Source organism: Mesocricetus auratus, unplaced genomic scaffold (assembly GCF_017639785.1).
Source record: "Mesocricetus auratus isolate SY011 unplaced genomic scaffold, BCM_Maur_2.0 Super-Scaffold_100006, whole genome shotgun sequence".
In the NCBI taxonomy this organism is placed as follows: Eukaryota; Metazoa; Chordata; class Mammalia; order Rodentia; family Cricetidae; genus Mesocricetus; species Mesocricetus auratus.
The window spans coordinates 44,108,262-44,126,266 of NW_024429190.1; the positions used below are offsets into that span (position 1 = coordinate 44,108,262).

Here is an 18,005-nt window from a genome sequence, read left to right on the forward strand (position 1 = left end):
TAAAGGCATGGAACACTACGCCTGACTTGAAATCAGATACTTTTATCTAACTTTATTTTTGTATGCATTGGTGTGAAGGTTTCAGATCCCCTAAAACCAGAGTTACAGACAGTTTTAAGCTGCCAAGTGCGTGCTGAGATTTGAACCCAGGTCCTCTGGAAAAGCAGTCAGGGCTCTTAACCACTGAGCCATCTAGCCAGACCCAGATCCTTTTATCCTTTTTGTTTTGTTTTGTTTTGTTTTTGTGTTTTTTTGGAGACAGGATTTCCCTGTGTAGCTTTGGAGCCAATCCTGGAACTAGCTCTTGTAGACTGGGCTGGTTTTGAACTCACAGAGATCTGCCTGCCTCTGCCTCCTGAGTGCTGGGATTAAAGGCAGGCGCCACCACCACCCAGCTCTATCTTGACGTATTTTAACAAGAAAGTTCTAAAAAACAAAGCTGAGTCATTTCTCCTGTCTTGGAGATTTTTTTCCTACCTAAATGTCACCTCAATCACTACCCAGGCAGTGACACCTACAGGCCAATGGAAATGATGAGGCCAAAGACAGCTCAGGCTGTGTCCCCACGTGGCTCCTTTCTCCTGGAATATACTTCCTGTGACTCTCTAGCTGCACAGCTCTCTTTTGAAGTCCTAAGTGTCGGAGCTGGGGCGGGAACGACCAAGTGGGCAAAGTGCCTGCTTTGCAAGCAAGAGGACCTGAATTTGACCCCGGCACCCACGGAAACACCTGGGTGCAGGAGGAGATGGCTCAGCCAGCAAAGGATTTGCCCCACCAAGGCAGACTGAGTTCAGTACTGGGACTCACATGGTGTAAAGAGAGAAGTGACTCAACAAATTGTCCTCACACACGCACTAAAGCATGCATTCACCCACACACATGCTCTTACCCCGCCCCGCCCATCTCCCACCACAATACATAAATATAAAGTATAGCTTTAAAAAGTAAGTCCTAATTATGGAGAGAAATCCCAGCTCCTGCAGGAAAGGGGTTTCAGGAAGGTTTTCAGAAAGAGCAAGTCTTGGGACTGGAGAGATGGCTCAGTGGTTAAGAGTACTGGGTTCAATTCCCAGCATCCACCTGGTGGCTCACAACCATCTATAGTGGGATCTTATGCCCTCTTCTGGCATAAAGGTGCACATGCAGATAGAGTACAGAGTTTTTTAAAAAGGGGGAATAAGAAAGAGCACGTCCTCTCCTGGTCTCACCTGCCCCACTGTGCAGCACGGAACACAGCCACAACCAGCCCTGGGCCCCATGACCCTGGTGGGCCTCATAGGACTCCACCTACAGGCACCCTGGGGCAAGTGCCACGTACTTGGGCAGAAGGGGCGTCTATTCCACTCTCCCTCACAGCACCACGCCACCTTGGGGCCACAGCGGGGCTTGTTGAAATACATTTGCCTGTTTGGAATCATTCACCATGGTTTTCTACCTTTCCTTGAAAAAGGGATTTCCTACCTTTTAGAAAAACGATGTCAGCGGGGGGCTGGAGAGATGGCTCAGAGGTTAAGAGCACTGGCTGCTCTTCCAGAGGTCCTGAGTTCAATTCCCAGCAACCACATGGTGGCTCACAACCATCTGTAATGAGACCTGGTGCTCTCTTCTGGCCTGCAGGCATACATGAAGTGCTGTATACATAATAAATAAATTCTTAAAAAAAAAGAAAAAAGAAAAACGATGTCAGCAATAAGGCCCCAGAAGGCAGAAATGAGGCATTTCTGTGAGAGAAATAAAAGTGTTTTTTTTGGGGGGGGTGTTTTTAGAAAAAATGATTGAAGGGGTGTTGAGGAGATGGCTTAGATGCTGCTCTTACAGAGGATCCTGGGTTCAATTCCCAGCACCCACATGGCAGCTCACAACTGTTCATAACTCCATTCTAGAGGACTCAGTGCCCTATTCTGGCATCCATGGATACACACACATAGGTAGTTCACAGATACACATTTAGGCAAAACATCCCTACATGTGAAATAGAGCAAAAATCATTTTAAATTTTTAAAATGGTTCGGGGCTAGTTTCAGTTTTTCTTATAGACCAGGCTGGCCTTGAACTCACAAAGATCCACCTGCCTCTGCCTCCTGTGTGATGGAATTAAAGGCTCCATATCTCATTTTTTTTGAGACAGGGTTTCTCTGTATTGTTTTGGAGGGTCCTGGAACTCGCGAGGTAGACCAGGCTGGTCTCGAACTCACAGAGATCCGCCTGCCTCTGCCTCCCGAGTGCTGGGATTAAAGGCGTGCGCCACCAACGCCCGGCTGCCATATCTCATTTTTACTGCCAAGGTCCTCAGAGATCATCTCTTCCACTATTTTCTGTTTGCAAATGAGGAAATTGCTGTTCTGAAACTTGCCCAGTGGCTCCCTCCCAGCCACACAGCAGGACCTGGCCTTGGGCCTGCTACCCTTCAGCCCAGCCACTCCTCACAATACCTCCCTGCCTTTCCAAGCCTCCTGTTTATGCATCTCGATGTTGGTCCTGAGAGCTGGTATTTCAGTTCCTGAAGGACAATTTCACAGAATGGACAGTTGTGCACCAACAGGAACCCGCCCAAACTTGGAATGAGAAACTCTAGGTCAATAGTAAACATCCACATCCCAAAAGGCTCTGAAGCCACCACGCCCCATGCCCCAGGACACAGATTTGCACACAAAACAACCCCCCCTTTTTTTTTAAATATGAGACAGGGTCTCACTATGTAGCTGGGTAACCTGGAACTCAATATGTAGACCAAGTTAACCGTGAACTCACAGATCTGCCCACCTCTGCTTCTTGAGTACTGAGATTAAAGGCGTGTACCATTATACCCTGCTAAACAACATGATTAAAATTTTTAACTGTTAGGAATGTTTTTACCGAGATCCTTCACCTGTCACTCACTCGTGTGGGGAGTGTTTATTCTGTGTGTGAGGGTGTGTGTGGAAATCAGGACTTAGTTCTCTCCCCCACCATTCAGGGCTCCGACTTAAGTTGTAGCATGGTTACCGACAGCCATTTTGCTGGCCCCAAACCCACAATTTTGTTTTGTTTGATTTAAAAGGCCTGATATTTAGGGAAAGTGCTGTTTCTGTAACGTGCCATGCCTTGGCATGTTGCTGATGAAGCTGTAAACATGAACTAGAGTGTTTAGTCCTCTGAACATCCCTGCTTCCTTTTCTCATGCAGCAATACAGTTTGATGAAATACAAGTGTTTGGTTACACGGCCTGGTCTCTCCTGGATGGCTTTGAGTGGCAGTATGCCTATACCGCTCGCCGAGGACTGTTTTATGTGGACTTTAATAGTGAACAGAAAGAAAGGAAACCCAAGACCTCGGCACATTACTACAAACAGATCATACAAGAAAACGGTTTCCCTTTGAAAGAGTCCACACCAGACATGCAGGGCCACTTTCCCTGTGACTTCTCCTGGGGAGTCACCGAGTCTGTTCTTAAGGTGAGTGACGACTTCTAAATAAACCACATGCTAGGGGAGAGGGTACAATATGTTTCTACAAATGTTATGTGTTTGGATGTTTTGCTTACACATATGTCTGTGTGCCTGGTGCCCACAGAGGCCAGAAGAGGGCATTGAATCTTCTAGGACTGGAGGCACAGAAAATTATGAACATCCATGTAGATGCTCTGAAATACTAGTCAATGCTCTTCTCCAACTGTGATTGTTAAAAACTTTATTACATTTAATTGTATTATTAATGTGGTGCATGTCTTAGTTAAGTTTTCATTGTTATGAGGAGACACCAGGATCACAGCAACTTTTTTGTTTTTGTTTTTGTTTTTGTTTTTTCCGAGACAGGGTTTCTCTGTGGCTTTGGAGGCTGTCTTCTGGAACTAGCTCGTGTAGACCAGGCTGGTCTGGAAGTCACAGAGATCCTCCTGCCTTTGCCTCCTGAGTGCTGGGATTAAAGGTGTGCGCCACCATTGCCCAGCTACCACCACCGCAACTCTTTTTTTTTTTTTCTTTTTTTTTGGTTTTTCGAGACAGGGTTTCTCTGTGGCTTTGGAGGCTGTCTTCTGGAACTAGCTCGTGTAGTCCAGGCTGGTCTCGAACTCACAGAGATCCGCCTGCCTCTGCCTCCCAAGTGCTGGGATTAAAGGCGTGCGCCACCAACGCCCGGCCACAGCAACTCTTACAAAAGAAAACATTTAATTGAGGCGGCTCACTTACAAGTTTCAGAGTTCAGTTCATTATCATCATGACGGGGAGTATGGCAGTATGAAGACAGACTTGGTGCTGGAGCTGAGAGTGATACATCTTGCAGGCTACAGGAAGTTGACTGACTGTCACACTGAATGAAGCTTAAGAAAAGACCTCAAAGCCCGCCCCCACAGTGACACACTTCCTCCAACGAGGCCACAAGTTCTTAATAATGCTATTCCTTTTGGGGGTCATTTTCTTTCAAACCACCACAGTGCGTATTGTGGCACATGTGGAGGTTAGAGGTCAAATTTGAGGACTTAGAGCTTTCCGTCTACCTTTATATGGGTATGAGGGATTGAACTCAGGTCTTTTTTTTTGTTTGTTTGTTTTTTGTTTTTCGAGACAGGGTTTCTCTGTGGCTTTGGAGGCTGTCCTGGAACTCACTTGGTAGTCCAGGCTGGTCTCGAACTCACAGAGATCCGCCTGCCTCTTGAACTCAGGTCTTTAGGCTTCACCAACTGAGCCATCTCCCTAGTCTGAATCCCCCTGGTTTTTATTGGCATATGTTAATTATACGAGCTAATGTGTTTCAGTATCACCCTTCACATGTATCTAAAACACACTTTGGTCATGTTCACCTCTGCATTATACGCCGTACCCTCCCACTGCCCTCTTCTTTACGATCGTCTTTACGTGGTCTCTTAGTAGACAACCACGTACATTGTCCACAGCTAGGTTTCCTGGGAGTCTATAAAGGGCAATGCATTTTGTTTGATCTTGCCTTGTTTTGTGGCAAGATGACCTTTTATAAAGATCTTTTTTAACAACACTGGGATGTTCTGAACTTTTCAGAACACTGGAGCTGGCCTGGGCTGGGCAGCCTGCTCAGGTAATTCATTATACACAGATTGAACGTCACTCACACGATCAGTGCTCTCTCTCAGTTTAATGTTCTAGATAACTGGTTGGCAGATGGCAAGTGGGCAGTCATATGGCTTTGTAATTAGACTATGAAAGATGACCCATGAGAAAACAATTAGAAGGAAAATATTTACCAAGGGTTAATTATCAATTTTTCTGGGGTATTTAAATTCAGTCACAGGGGGAAGGTAGTTTAACACAAGCTCAGAATTTTTCCTTGCTCTAATTAATCTTGAATTTGGAATGTTTTCCTTACATCTTTTGTTTTATTAGTTTTTTGAGCAGGGTTTCTTTGTGTAGCCCTGGTTGTCCAGGAACTAAACCCAAGTCACCTTGCCTTTGTACGATGGTTTCCAGCTGAGGCCCCTTCTTCCCAGGGCATGTATTTAGTCCTCAGAGTGCAATTGGGAAGTGGGTGACACAGGACCATCCCCATATGATTGTGCAGCCCAAGCCCAAAGAGGAAAATTCGGGGCTGAGGGATAGCTAAGTTGGCATAGTGCCTGCCTATACAAACAGGGCCCTGGGTTTGATCTGTAGCATCACATTGGCTAGGTGTAGTGGCTTATGGCTGTATGCCCCGCACTTAGGAAGCAGAGAAAAGAGAAGCAGGAGCTCCAGGTCATCCTCAGGTACTTACTAGGTTTAAGGCTGGTCCGGGGTTGTATGAGCCACCCCTCCCCCAACACACACACACACACACACACACACACACACACACACACACACACACACACACACACACACACAGGAAAAGCAAGACAGAAAAGTCCATGACTCATGACTCTCCAAAGTGGAAAGATAGGGAGATCCAAAGTCAGTCCTTGGGATTTGGGGTTATTTCATCATCTTCCCCCTCATTACTGAAGCTCTTTGCATAGGGGAATGTTCTATACTCTGCTGTTGAGTGATTGCTCACAGACACATGGTAGAGGAGATACTGTATAAAAATGGGATATCCTTGGACCTTCCTTCCTTAAAATTTTTTTTGAAGGGCTAGAAGGATAAGGCCCTTTCTCCCATATTACGAGCAGAACAGCCAGCACACAGAAACCATTATGAAAAACAAAGTTATTTATCTTGTAGTCTCTGCCTCAAACTGGTAGTAATCCTCCTGCTTCAGTCACTTGAGAGCTGAGATTATAGACATGACCACCACTGTTGGCTATCACCTGAACTTTTCAATCAGTAACTGCTGATAGTTGTGACCAGCACATGCAAGAGGTCACTGCCTACTGTCACCCCTCCCACAGCCTCTTTCAGGGATGGTCTAGCTTAACCAGCCTCCTCTGAACCAAGCTGCTCTCGGTGACTCCTTTACAACTTCTCTTTTCCCTTTGGCATGAACTTAGGACAGGACTTAGAATCCATCTTTCATGATGGCCTTTGGCTGAGGGCACCAAGCCAATTTCCTGATGCGTTTGAACACCATCACAGGAGATGCCATATAACCTGGATCTGTAGGTCAAATGAGCTGGAAAATGGCCTCTTAGAGTTTCTCAAACAGCTGTTCTCCCTCTCCTCTGTGTGGTTCCCTCCCTGTGTTTCCTGGTCTCCCTGGAGATTTGAAGGGCTAGGATAAAGGCCTTTCCCCCATATCGCCAACAGAACCGCCACAACACCGAGCACATTATGAAGGACAAAGTTATTTTATCTTGTAGTGAGAGGCTTCGTGAGGCTCAGTTCTTCTGATCTGAGGGGGTGCCAGGAGCCACACTTGATTGACCTGAATGCTCTTGTTTTCCACAGCCGGAGTTTATGGTTTCCTCCCCACAGTTTACCGACCCTCACCTCTATGTGTGGAATGCCACTGGCAACAGATTGCTACACCAAGTGGAAGGAGTAAGGCTGAAAACAAAACCATCCCACTGCACAGACTATGTGAGCATCAAAAAACGAGTTGAGATGTTGGCCAAAATGAAAGTCACCCACTACCAGTTTGCTCTGGACTGGGCCTCCATCCTTCCCACTGGCAATCTGTCCGAAGTTAATAGACAAGTGCTAAAGTACTACCGGTGTGTGGTGAGTGAAGGACTGAAGCTGGGAGTCTCCCCCATGGTGACGCTGTACCACCCCACCCACTCGCATCTAGGCCTCCCTGAGCCGCTTCTGAACAGAGGGGGATGGCTAAACACATACACCGCCAAGGCCTTCCAGGACTACGCAGGGCTATGCTTCCGGGAACTGGGGGACTTGGTGAAGCTCTGGATCACCATCAATGAGCCTAACAGGCTGAGTGACATGTACAACCGCACGAGTAATGACACCTACCGTGCAGCCCATAACCTGATGATTGCCCATGCCCAGGTCTGGCGTCTCTACGACAGGCAGTATAGGTCGGTCCAGCGTGGGGCTGTGTCTCTGTCCCTACATTCTGACTGGGTCGAACCTGCCAACCCCTATGTGGACTCGCACTGGAAGGCAGCCGAGCGCTTCCTCCAGTTTGAGATCGCCTGGTTCGCCGATCCGCTCTTCAAGACTGGTGATTACCCACTGGCCATGAAGGAGTATATCGCCTCCAAGAACCAGCGAGGGCTGTCCCGCTCAGTCCTGCCACGCTTCACCCCGAAGGAGAGCAGGCTGGTGAAGGGCACCATCGACTTCTATGCTCTGAACCACTTCACTACTAGGTTCGTGATACACAAGCAGCTCAACAGCAGTCGCTCTGTTGCAGATAGGGACATCCAGTTCCTGCAGGACATCACCCGCCTGAGCTCGCCCAGCCGCCTGGCTGTGATGCCCTGGGGAGCACGCAAGCTGCTTGGGTGGATCCGAAGGAACTATGGGGACATGGACATCTATATCACAGCCAATGGCATCGATGATTTGGCTCTGGAGAATGATGGGATCCGGAAGTACTACTTGGAGAAGTACATCCAGGAGGCTCTGAAAGGTGAGTTTTGGGGAGCTCACACAGTGAGGTGAGAGAGGTATATGAACTGACAGCAATGAAAAGCTGGGCACAAATGCCACCAGCTACTCAGATCCTGTCCATTGGATTTCCTCCTTATGAAAAAAAACCTGTTCTCTTTTGAGACAGTCTCTTTAGTCCTGAGCCTTTGAACCCACTATGCAGGCCAGACTGGCCTTGAACTCACCTATTTTTCTGCCTTCCAAGTGCTGGGAATAAAGGCGTGCACCACCACCTCCTGGCATTCAGTAATGTTCTTTTTAAACAAGGTCTATCTAGTCAACCAGGATGGCCTCCAACGCCAGGCTGAGCCCTATCCTCCTACCTCAGCCTTCCAAGTAGTGGGATTACAAAAGCCTCGACCACCACATCTGGACTTTTTTTTTTTTTTTGGTTTTTCGAGACAGGGTTTCTCTGTATTGTTTTGGAGGCTATCGGTCCAGCCCAGCCTCGAACTCACAGAGATCCGCCTGCCTCTGCCTCCCGAGTGCTGGGATTAAAGGCGTGCGCCACCACCGCCCGGCCACATCTGGACTTTTATAAAGTGGAATAAACTCATTACTGAAAATTTGGAAAACATTGTTTTCCTAAATAACACCTGAAATCTCACTTTCTAAGAAAAGCACAATTAGCCCTGAAAACTACACTTTTTCTTTGGGGGGGGCGTTTTGAGACAGGGTTTCTCTGTGGCTTTGGAGGCTGTCCTGGAACTTCCTCTGTAGATCAGGCTGGCCTCAAACTCACAGAGATCCACCTGCCTCTGCCTCCCGAGTGCACCACCACTGCCCAGCTGAAAACTAAATTCTTATTCAAAGACATTTTACTGTCCATTTGTAATCACCAATGTTCTTTTCTGCTTTTTTTTTCTAGCGTACCTTATTGACAAGGTCAAAATCAAAGGCTATTACGCATTCAAACTGACAGAAGAGAAATCTAAGCCTAGATTTGGGTTCTTCACGTCTGACTTTAGACCTAAGTCATCAGTCGAGTTTTACAGCAAGCTGATCAGCAGCGGCGGCTTCCCCTCTGAGACCAGCAGTCCCGCATGTGGTCAGCCTCCAGAAGACACCGGCTGCTCCCTCTGCTCACTTCTCACCCACAAGAAACCTCTCATCTTCTTTGGTTGCTGCTTCATCTCCACTCTGGCTCTACTGCTGTCAATCACCATTTTTCATCATCGCAAGAGAAGAAAATGTCAGAAATCAAAGAACTTACAAAATATACCCCTGAAGAAAGGCCACAGTAGAGCTCTTAGCTAAACTCTCATTCATGTCAGTTTAAAGGTTCACTCCAGTTCCATGTACTGGTAACGTACAATGTGAGAGACATCTGTAGCCAAGGTGATGACAATCGATGCCTTAGGTATTGACAATTAGTGAATTCATTCAGTTCTTAGCTGAAGGCTTCATCCTGACAGTAATTCTGGGGATGACCCCAAACGCGACTTCAGGAAGTGTGAAGTATTGTTTTACACCATTTTTCTCTAGTTCTGTTCTGTAAATAGCAATCACTATTCATGGTAAAGGAATTAATCTTTAAAAGTGAAATGCTGTTGTTTTATACTTCATGGTTTAAAACTATTTTTTGTTGCTGTTGTTTTTGAGACATGGTCTATTATGTATCTCTGGCTGTCCTGGAACTCAAAGGTCCCACCTGCCTCAGCCTTCGGAGTACTGGGATTAACGGCGTACACCACCACACCCAGCTAACACTATTCTTTAAACTGTCACTTCTAACAAGGTGCTCTTCTGTTTAGGTCAGGTAGTCCTCAGATGGAATGTAGAAACATAACAGGATTTTAGATGCTTGTCCATAGGCAGTTACAGCATAGGCTCTGAAACACACCAATCCTAGCTTTTTTTTTTTTTTAACAAAATACCAGGCATTTTCTAAACATTCAATTGTGTGTGCTCTCTCTTACTGGACTTTTGATTGGTGGGGTAAGGAGGAAGGTTCAAGACAGGGTACTTCTGTGTATTTCTTGCTATCCTGGAACTCGCTCTGTAGACAAGGATGGCCTTGAACTCAAGAGATCCATCTGCCTCTCAAGTGCTGGGACTAAAGGACGGGGGTGGGGGCAGGGGGGAGCCCACTACACCCAACTTGGACTTCTGATTTTAAAAGTAGTTTTCATAACTCGTCATAGAACGACCACAGGATGGACAACTAGACTCAAGTGTCTGTCAAGGTCAGTTAGCCTTACAGCACAGTAATTTCCATTTTAAAATAAACTGATTTCAAGGTGAGAAGATCTGGCACACAGGAAAGTTAAAAAGATGTAGATTTTACAATGGGTATTACCATTATTCATGGATTCCTGCTGTCCCCTAGAGCTTCGTAACTTTCTCATGCACTGTCTCATGAATTCAGCATGTTAATTTGAATGACCTAATATAAGTTTACTTTTTAAGGCTAGCACTAAGTTTCAATTTGGATGTTTTATATTTAAGGAACCATGCTTGATTTGATCACGAACACTAAGGATAACTTGAATGTGTACCCATTCACATCCATTCTTTCAAGTCAACATGTACATAACCATGTTACCCAGTCATTGTGAACCCTCTCCAGGAATTTAGGCTGAGGATTCAAAGAAAAGTAGCTCTTTCATAAAGAGCCTTAGTAATAAAGCATCCTAAAATATAAGGTGATTTTAATTGTACTTCACATCTACCTATTGTTATCTGTCCCTAATTGTCCTGGAACTCACTCTATAGACCCACCTGCCTCTGTCTCCTAAGTGCTGGGTTTAAAGGTGTGTGCCACTACTGCCCAATACAAAATTATGATTTTTAAAAATATTTACACAGCTTTTTATGAATTTATTATGTATACAGTGTTCTGCCTCTATGTATCCCTGCAGTCCAGAAGTGGGCACCAGATCTCATTACAGATGGTTGTGAGCCACTATGTGGTTGCTGGGAATTGAACTCAGGTCCTCTGGAAGAGCAACCAGTGCTCTTAACTGCTGAGCCATCTCTGCAGCCCCAAAATTATAATTCTTACCATCATTAATTTCCAAAAATTATAGATAGCACATACAAAAGTGATGAGAAATAAAGTTGCCATCAGACTAGTTAAATCTAACAGTAGAGCTCTGCTTTTCTGCTTCTGGTTCTCCTTTTTAAAATGTGTATGAGTGTTTTGCTTGTATGCATATATGCACCACTTGTATGCCTAGTGTCCTTGGAAGACAGAGAGGCATCAGATCCCCTGCACTGGACTTACAGATGGATGTGAGCCAATATATGGGTGCTAGAAATCAAACTTGGGTCCTCTGTAAGAACAGTCAATGCTCATAACCAGAGTCATCTCTCCAACGTTAGCAGTTCTGAAGACTGAGTTTCTTTGAGACAGGGTCTCACTACATAGCCCTGGCTGGCCTGGAGTTCACTATACAGACCAGGCTGGCTGGTCTTGAGCTCCCCTTGCCTGTCTCCTTTGCAGAGAACTGTGCCTAATGACACCCATTGTGGTTGGCTGGACAGTTGTATTGTTAGCCACATAGAAAAGCTATGGATTTTTTTTTAAAGTAAAAAACTTCTAGAATTGGGTATTTTGCCTGCATACATGTATGGATGAGCACCTAGTACTTCTGAAGGTCAGGATACAAGATCTCATAGAACTGGAGTTAAAAAATGGTTGTGAGCCCCATGGGTGCTGGGAATAAAACCCAATTCCTCTGAAAGAGCAACAGTGCTCCTAACAACTGAGATGCCTCTACAGGCCTACTTGGGTTTTTGTTTTTTGAGACAGGGTTTCTCTGTACTGCTTTGGAGCCTGTTCTGGAACTCTCTGTAGACCAGACTGACCTTGAAGGCAGAGATTCACCTGCCTCTGCCTCCCATGTGCTGGGACTAAAGGCATGTGCCACCAATGCCTGGCCTACTTGGGTTTTTAAGTCACACAAAGTATAGTCCACTCCAGAAATACTTAAAAAAAAATCGGGCTGGAGAGATGGCTCAGAGGTTAAGAGCACTGGCTGCTCTTCCAGAGGTCCTGAGTTCAATTCCCAGCAACCATATGGTGGCTCACAACCATCTGTAATGAGATCTGGTACCCTCTTCTGGCGTGCAGGCAGAACATTGTATACATATTATTAATAAATAAAATCTTTAAAAAAATTCTTAAAAAAATCACCTTATTAGTCTTTTTTTTTCTTTTGGTTTTTGAGACAGAATGTTTATGTCGTTCTGGAGCCTGTCCTGGAACTCACTCTGTAGACCATGCTGGCCTCGAACTCATTCACCCTTTTCTGCTTCCTGAGTGCTGGGATTAAAGGCGTGTGTCACCAATGCCCGGCAGCCTTTATCTTAACATTTATAACAGCTGGACAATGGCATACACCTTTAATCCCAGCACTTGGGAGGCAGAGGCAGGTGGATCGCTGTTTGAGGCCAGCCTGGTCTACAAAATAATTTCCAGAACAGCCAGGGCTATTACAGAGAAACCCTGTCTTGAAGACCCCTCTGCCCCAATAACTCTAAACCTCCATGTTAGTCTAAAAATGCAGAAGCAATAAGAGTAACAGAGCTTGGAATCAACATGTTTAAGGTTTTTTGTTTGACTGGGTTTCATTATGGACTAGGTTGGCCTCAAAGTGGCAGTGAGTGATCCTGCCTCATGCTCAGTGTCCCCAGTTCAGTTATGGTTTCCAACTCCACTTAACATGACTATTTTTTTTATGGCAGGTCTCATGCAGTCCAAGCTGAAGTGTAAACATTACATATCTCAGGATAACCTCCACGAGCCCCCAATCCTCCTGCTTCAACTCCACTGCATGAGTCACAGGGATATACCACCACACACACAAATAAAATCTTTCCTCCCTAATAACATGTTCCCATTAAGGTTAGAACGTTCCTTCCCAAACTTGTCTTGTTGAGTTCACCATTTCTAAGTTCCTAGCCCAATGCTGCCATATGTGGGGATTATGGGAATATGTGTGCAGTTACCTATTTTAATGGATCATATAAAAATTAGGTCACAATTGAGTGACAGTGAGTTCAAGTCTCCAAAACTCAGGTAAGGGATATGGCTCAATGGGACTTTAAATTTGCCTAGCACACACAATAGGTTTGAGTGCCAATACCGAGAATATTCTTAACCCAATTGAGTAGCTGCAGAAAAAGATGTGTCACTAGCCGGGCGTTGGTGGTGGGTGCCTTTAATCCCAGCACTCGGGAGGCAGAGGCAGGCGGATCTCTGAGTTCGAGGCCAGCCTGGTCTACAGAGCAAGTTCCAGGACAGCCTCCAAAGCCACGGAGAAACCTTGTCTCGGAAAAAAAAAATGTCACTTTACATATTCAATAAAACTCATCTTGGGTGAAATCCTTTAAATACTGCCCTAACTAGTGTTTGTCCAGAGTCCGGGAAGTGAGGTACCTTGTTTAAATGTTTTACCCTTCAGCGCTACACCAAACCTGGTTGATACCAACTATTTATATTGAGCAATCTGGCTGGAGTTGAATGGTTGAGGCTAGCCTTGAAGCTCTTATCCTGCCTCCACCTATGTTAGGATCAGACAGGTACATGCCACATGTACATGCAGGGGCTTCAATTCGAGCAAATTACTCTGCCAGGGGAGCTATAACCTGGCCTGTTTTGATAGTTAGACATGTTGGTGCACACCTTTAATCCCAGCACTGGGGATGCAGAGCAGGTGATCTGAGTTTGAGACCACCCCCATCTACAGTTCCAAATCTCAAAAAATAACCAATGACTAATGTCTACAGAATTAAAGAAGCCTTGGTTTTGTAAACTCGATGATCTGATTTTGAGTCCTACAACCCAAGTAAGATTCCAAGTTATCAACACCATGCCTAGGCACCTACCTACATAGACTCCTTTATTACTCTTTCAGCACTTACATCGAGTTGCTGACAATCACCTTTGGGATTCCAGCTCCAGGGGAATTGATACCTCTGGACACATGTGAATATATCTTCTCACACACACCAAACAAGCATAGTTCAATTGGTCATTATGTGTATTCGGAGCATTGGGTAAGATAAGTATTGCCTCAAACACCAACTGCATGTACATGTGTACACATGAACAAAAAGCTAGCTGTGGTAGTGCTTGCCTGCCATGCTAGCACCCAATAGGTAGGTAGAGGCAAGAGGATTAGGAATTTGAGGCCATAATAGAGCAACTTGTCCAAGAAAGTAAAAGTCTGGGGACAACCTTCAGTATTTGCTGGGTTCGCTCACTCTTCACCACCAGGTGGATAGGGAAGTAATTCACACAAAATACAAGTTACTAAGTCTAGAACATTATATTCAAAGCCTGCAACCACCCCCAGTGTTCCAAAAGAACCCCAGGCTCATTGCTTCATTTGTAATCCACCAAGCCGTAACCTGATCCTCTTCAGAGGTAGAATCACAACCAAGATAATACTGAGAACTTACACAGAAATGACTGTAACTTACATTTTTAAGTCCTTACTGATGATCTACACACCCAATAGTCACTATGATGACTGGGCCAAAGTCAAACACTTCTAGGATCATCCCAAAGTACCATGTCCATCGAACACGTACCAGGTCAATTGCCTGTCATTGGCACCACACTCCTGTTTTCTTACAAAATGTCATATCATGATCCACCTGCCTCTGTCTCCAGAGTGCTGGGATTAAAGGTGTGCACCACTAACGCCAGGCAGTTGTGTCATTCTTTATGTCACTTGTTTACAGGAAGAAAAACAAAACAAACGGTTGTGTTCTTCCTTGAATAGTAGTTGAGCTATCTGCTAAGTAATCAATCAGCAAAGATTAAGGACACGCCAAATCAATACAAGTCTTTTATTGTCCCAAAAGACACCCCAAATTATACTTAAATTCAGGATCTTGTTTCTGGAACTGGGTAACTGTAAAAACAAAACACATTTAAATTTGATCAATATTCCTGACCAGAAAAGAAAGTTAAACTCACCTACATTGTAAACTATACAGAGTAAAACGAATTCACCTATGATATACGATTGAGGCCAAGTACTGATTTAATAATTTTTAACACAACAAGCTCCATCTAAAGTAGTCCACTGTAGATACACAAACCTACCTTAGGTCTTACTCATCAGCCTGCTGTACTGTTCCCTTTTCAGACACATAGATACCATCCAAAAACTTCCTGATATCTTTGTTTTTAACTGTTGTGGCTTGCTGAATCAGAGCCGCTATATAGAAAGAAGCAAAATAAGCCATTACTTCACTAGTCAAATTGTCTACAAGCATAATTAACAACTGGAGCTCAATCCCTGGAGCCTACATGATGGAAGGAGACCCCTTCACTGCCCTCAGTTCTCAACTGAGTGCAGGCAGCTGCATATACACACTAATATAAACACAGAAATTTTTTTCTCAGAAAAGCCAGTCACTGGCTACCCATCACTTAGAACTGCATATACGCCACGATATATTCATGGCACAAAAATATGGTATACACAGAACAGATTTGGAACAATGTTTGACCTCTCAGAAGTGTCAAAACAGAAACCAGACATGAACTCAACATCAAGGCTGAGATAAAAAAATTTGACAGGGGCTGGGCGTTGGTAGCGCACGCCTTTAATCCCAGCACTGGGGAGGCAGAGGCAGGCAGATCTCTGTGAGTTCGAGGCTGGGCTGGACCGATAGCCTCCAAAACAATACAGAGAAACCCTGTCTCGTAAAAAAACAGAAAAAAAACTGACAGGAAACAGACATAAGCATACATACCCGAGTTTGAAACAAGTTCAATATCATTTCCTTCAAGGATTAACTCATCCTTCTGGGCTTGAGAGACAGAACAAGCAACACCTAAAAGAGGTGTGTATTCAACAGTATTAACATGAGATCTGCACAAAATAGCTCCATTTAAAACTCCACATAACCCATCAACTTCAGGATTGGACTTTCTGAACATACTGTGATTACAGATGTGACAGATTTAATTCCCAGCACACACAAAAAGCTGTTATATCCTACAAACTACCCTTCAGGAAAAATGGCATCAATCCCAAAACTAGAAGCCACCAAATCACAGCTGTTAAATAACCTTCACAACAAGCACCAGCACTCCCAAGACTCCAGGAAAAATAACTGTAGCAGATGATCACTCCTGAAGATAATACACATACCTGTCCTCATCCGAACCCTGCGGATGTATTTTTCACCCAAGAAATTTCGGATTTCAACCAAAGACCCATTCTCTTGAATAACGACGTTGATGGGGAAGTGAGCATACACAGACCTCATCTTGTAGCGGAAGCCCTGCAGGAAACAGACATTGAACAACCTTAGAACATTTCCAGTTCAGGTGGCCACATCTGAGAGTCCTTCAGTGTACCTAGGATGACAGCTGTGTGCCCCAAGGTGTGTTTGGTGTAACTTGAAAACAACACAACGCACTCTACCTGCCATGTGGGACCTGCAACAAGTCTCATACAGTCAACATGCACTTCAAAGGAACAACTTTAACAGTCCTGGAGGAAGCATTTGCTCGTTTTACTCTCAGCCTGGCTTGCCTCTTTCGGTAAGAGCCCAAGACCCTCATACTTGGCACTAGATCTACTGAGTTACTAGACACACTAGACTATAAGCTTCGTATCATCAAGCTAAAAAGAAACCATGGGAGCAACAGTGTTCCAGAAGTCCCACACACTAACCAGCAGTCCAGTTTACACTACAGCAGATAGATATTCTTTAACCATGTCTGTTCAAAAAATTCCTAGGCTTGACCCATGATATGTCCCTTTCCCACAAAGGAAAAACAACAAACTTGCCAGGCATTAGACTTTGTACATAACAAGACACATCCGAGAAACCTCTGCCAAAGAGCTAAAAAGCAGCCCGATGGGGCGGTGGGCTTACCAGCGTGACTCCCTTGATCATATTCTGAACATGACTGCAGATGGTTCGGACAGTGGCCAGCTCCTTTCTGTTACCCCACCATTTGTCAACCCGGAGCTGTAACACAACGAGACTCCAGAGTTAACAGAGATTTTAGCAGGTTACCAGAAGAGCATTCAAAATTACCTACAAATGACCAAAACACTGTATGTCACAGGCACAGAATTTCATAAGCCCCCAACCCCTCAATCAAGCTGAACACAGGTTCACCCAAGAACCACGTTAAGTCATTAATATTTGGTGGGGCTTAAAACTAGGTCAATACTGGGCTTACAATATTAGATCTGATTTTACAAGTCTACCCTGGAACTCACGAGGGTGGCCCGGGAGTGCAGGGCCCCACACCACCAAACCTCGCACGGTTGCGACGCACTACCGTGCATAACAAGCACGTCGGGAAGCACGAGCAAGCGGAGCCCTTACCCTCTTCTTCTTCTTGCCAAGGAGGCTGAGCTCCACGTTGATGTGGTTGAAGTCCCTCCGGAGGGTTCCCCTGGGGCCCTTCACGATGACCGTGCGCCCCTTCAGACTCACGTCCACTGCAGGAGAAAACGGGCCCGTGAGCAGGGAGCCGCGCACGCGGGGGAGAGGCCCAGCCCAGCCCGGCGTCCCCCCCGCCTACCATTCTCGGGGATGTCGACCGTCTGGTTGCTGAGAATGGTCTTCATTCTGAAACACAAACACGCAGGTGAGAAGGCCGGCCCGGGGACCGCTTCTCACCAGACGCGGGACGCGCTTCCGCCGGAAACCGCCCGGCAGAAAGGCCGGCTCCGGGAGACGCAGACGGGACCCGGGGTGGCGCGGGCCGGGCCCGGGGCACCATGGCGGCGGCCGGGGCAGGAAGCCCAGAACGCGGCGTCCAGCCGGCGCCGCCGAACCCAAGGGGCGCCGGTCGTGCCGGGGGACAGTCGGGACAAGGGCTCGGGGCGCCGGACGGTGGCGGCGGCGTCCCCAAGGGAGGATGGCTTCGGATCCCCGGGGCACACAGCCCGTACGCTGCTCACCTCGCTGGAGATGGGGCAAAGAGAGAACGTCCTCCGTCATCACGTTCTTGTACTCCGTCAGGGAACTGCGCGTTGCGTCATGAGCGCGCGACGGTAAGGCTCAACGAGTCCGTCGCCGAACAGGTCGATAGGGGCAGGG

At 46.0% G+C, this 18,005-nt stretch overlaps 2 protein-coding genes across 2 annotated transcripts in view; one reads left to right on the forward strand and one right to left on the reverse strand.

Moving 5' to 3' along the window:
- Positions 1–10,622, forward strand: part of Klb (klotho beta) — a 33,774-nt gene extending 23,152 nt beyond the window's left edge. The window contains 3 exon segments of the mRNA XM_005074378.4: positions 3,166–3,434; positions 6,810–7,953; positions 8,842–10,622. Coding sequence (XP_005074435.3) covers positions 3,166–3,434; positions 6,810–7,953; positions 8,842–9,230 — 1,802 coding nt within the window. The 3' untranslated portion in view covers positions 9,231–10,622.
- Positions 10,623–14,760: 4,138 nt separating this feature from the next.
- Rpl9 (ribosomal protein L9) lies at positions 14,761–17,936 on the reverse strand. The gene is made up of 8 exons (XM_005074377.4): positions 17,867–17,936; positions 17,485–17,531; positions 17,286–17,401; positions 16,824–16,919; positions 16,091–16,223; positions 15,690–15,770; positions 15,034–15,148; positions 14,761–14,839 (listed from the first exon to the last, which is right to left on the reverse strand). The coding sequence occupies exons 2-7, from the start codon at positions 17,528–17,530 to the stop codon at positions 15,042–15,044; spliced, it is 579 nt and encodes a 192-aa protein (XP_005074434.1). The 5' UTR covers position 17,531; positions 17,867–17,936; the 3' UTR covers positions 14,761–14,839; positions 15,034–15,041.
- Between the last annotated feature and the right edge of the window lie 69 nt (positions 17,937–18,005).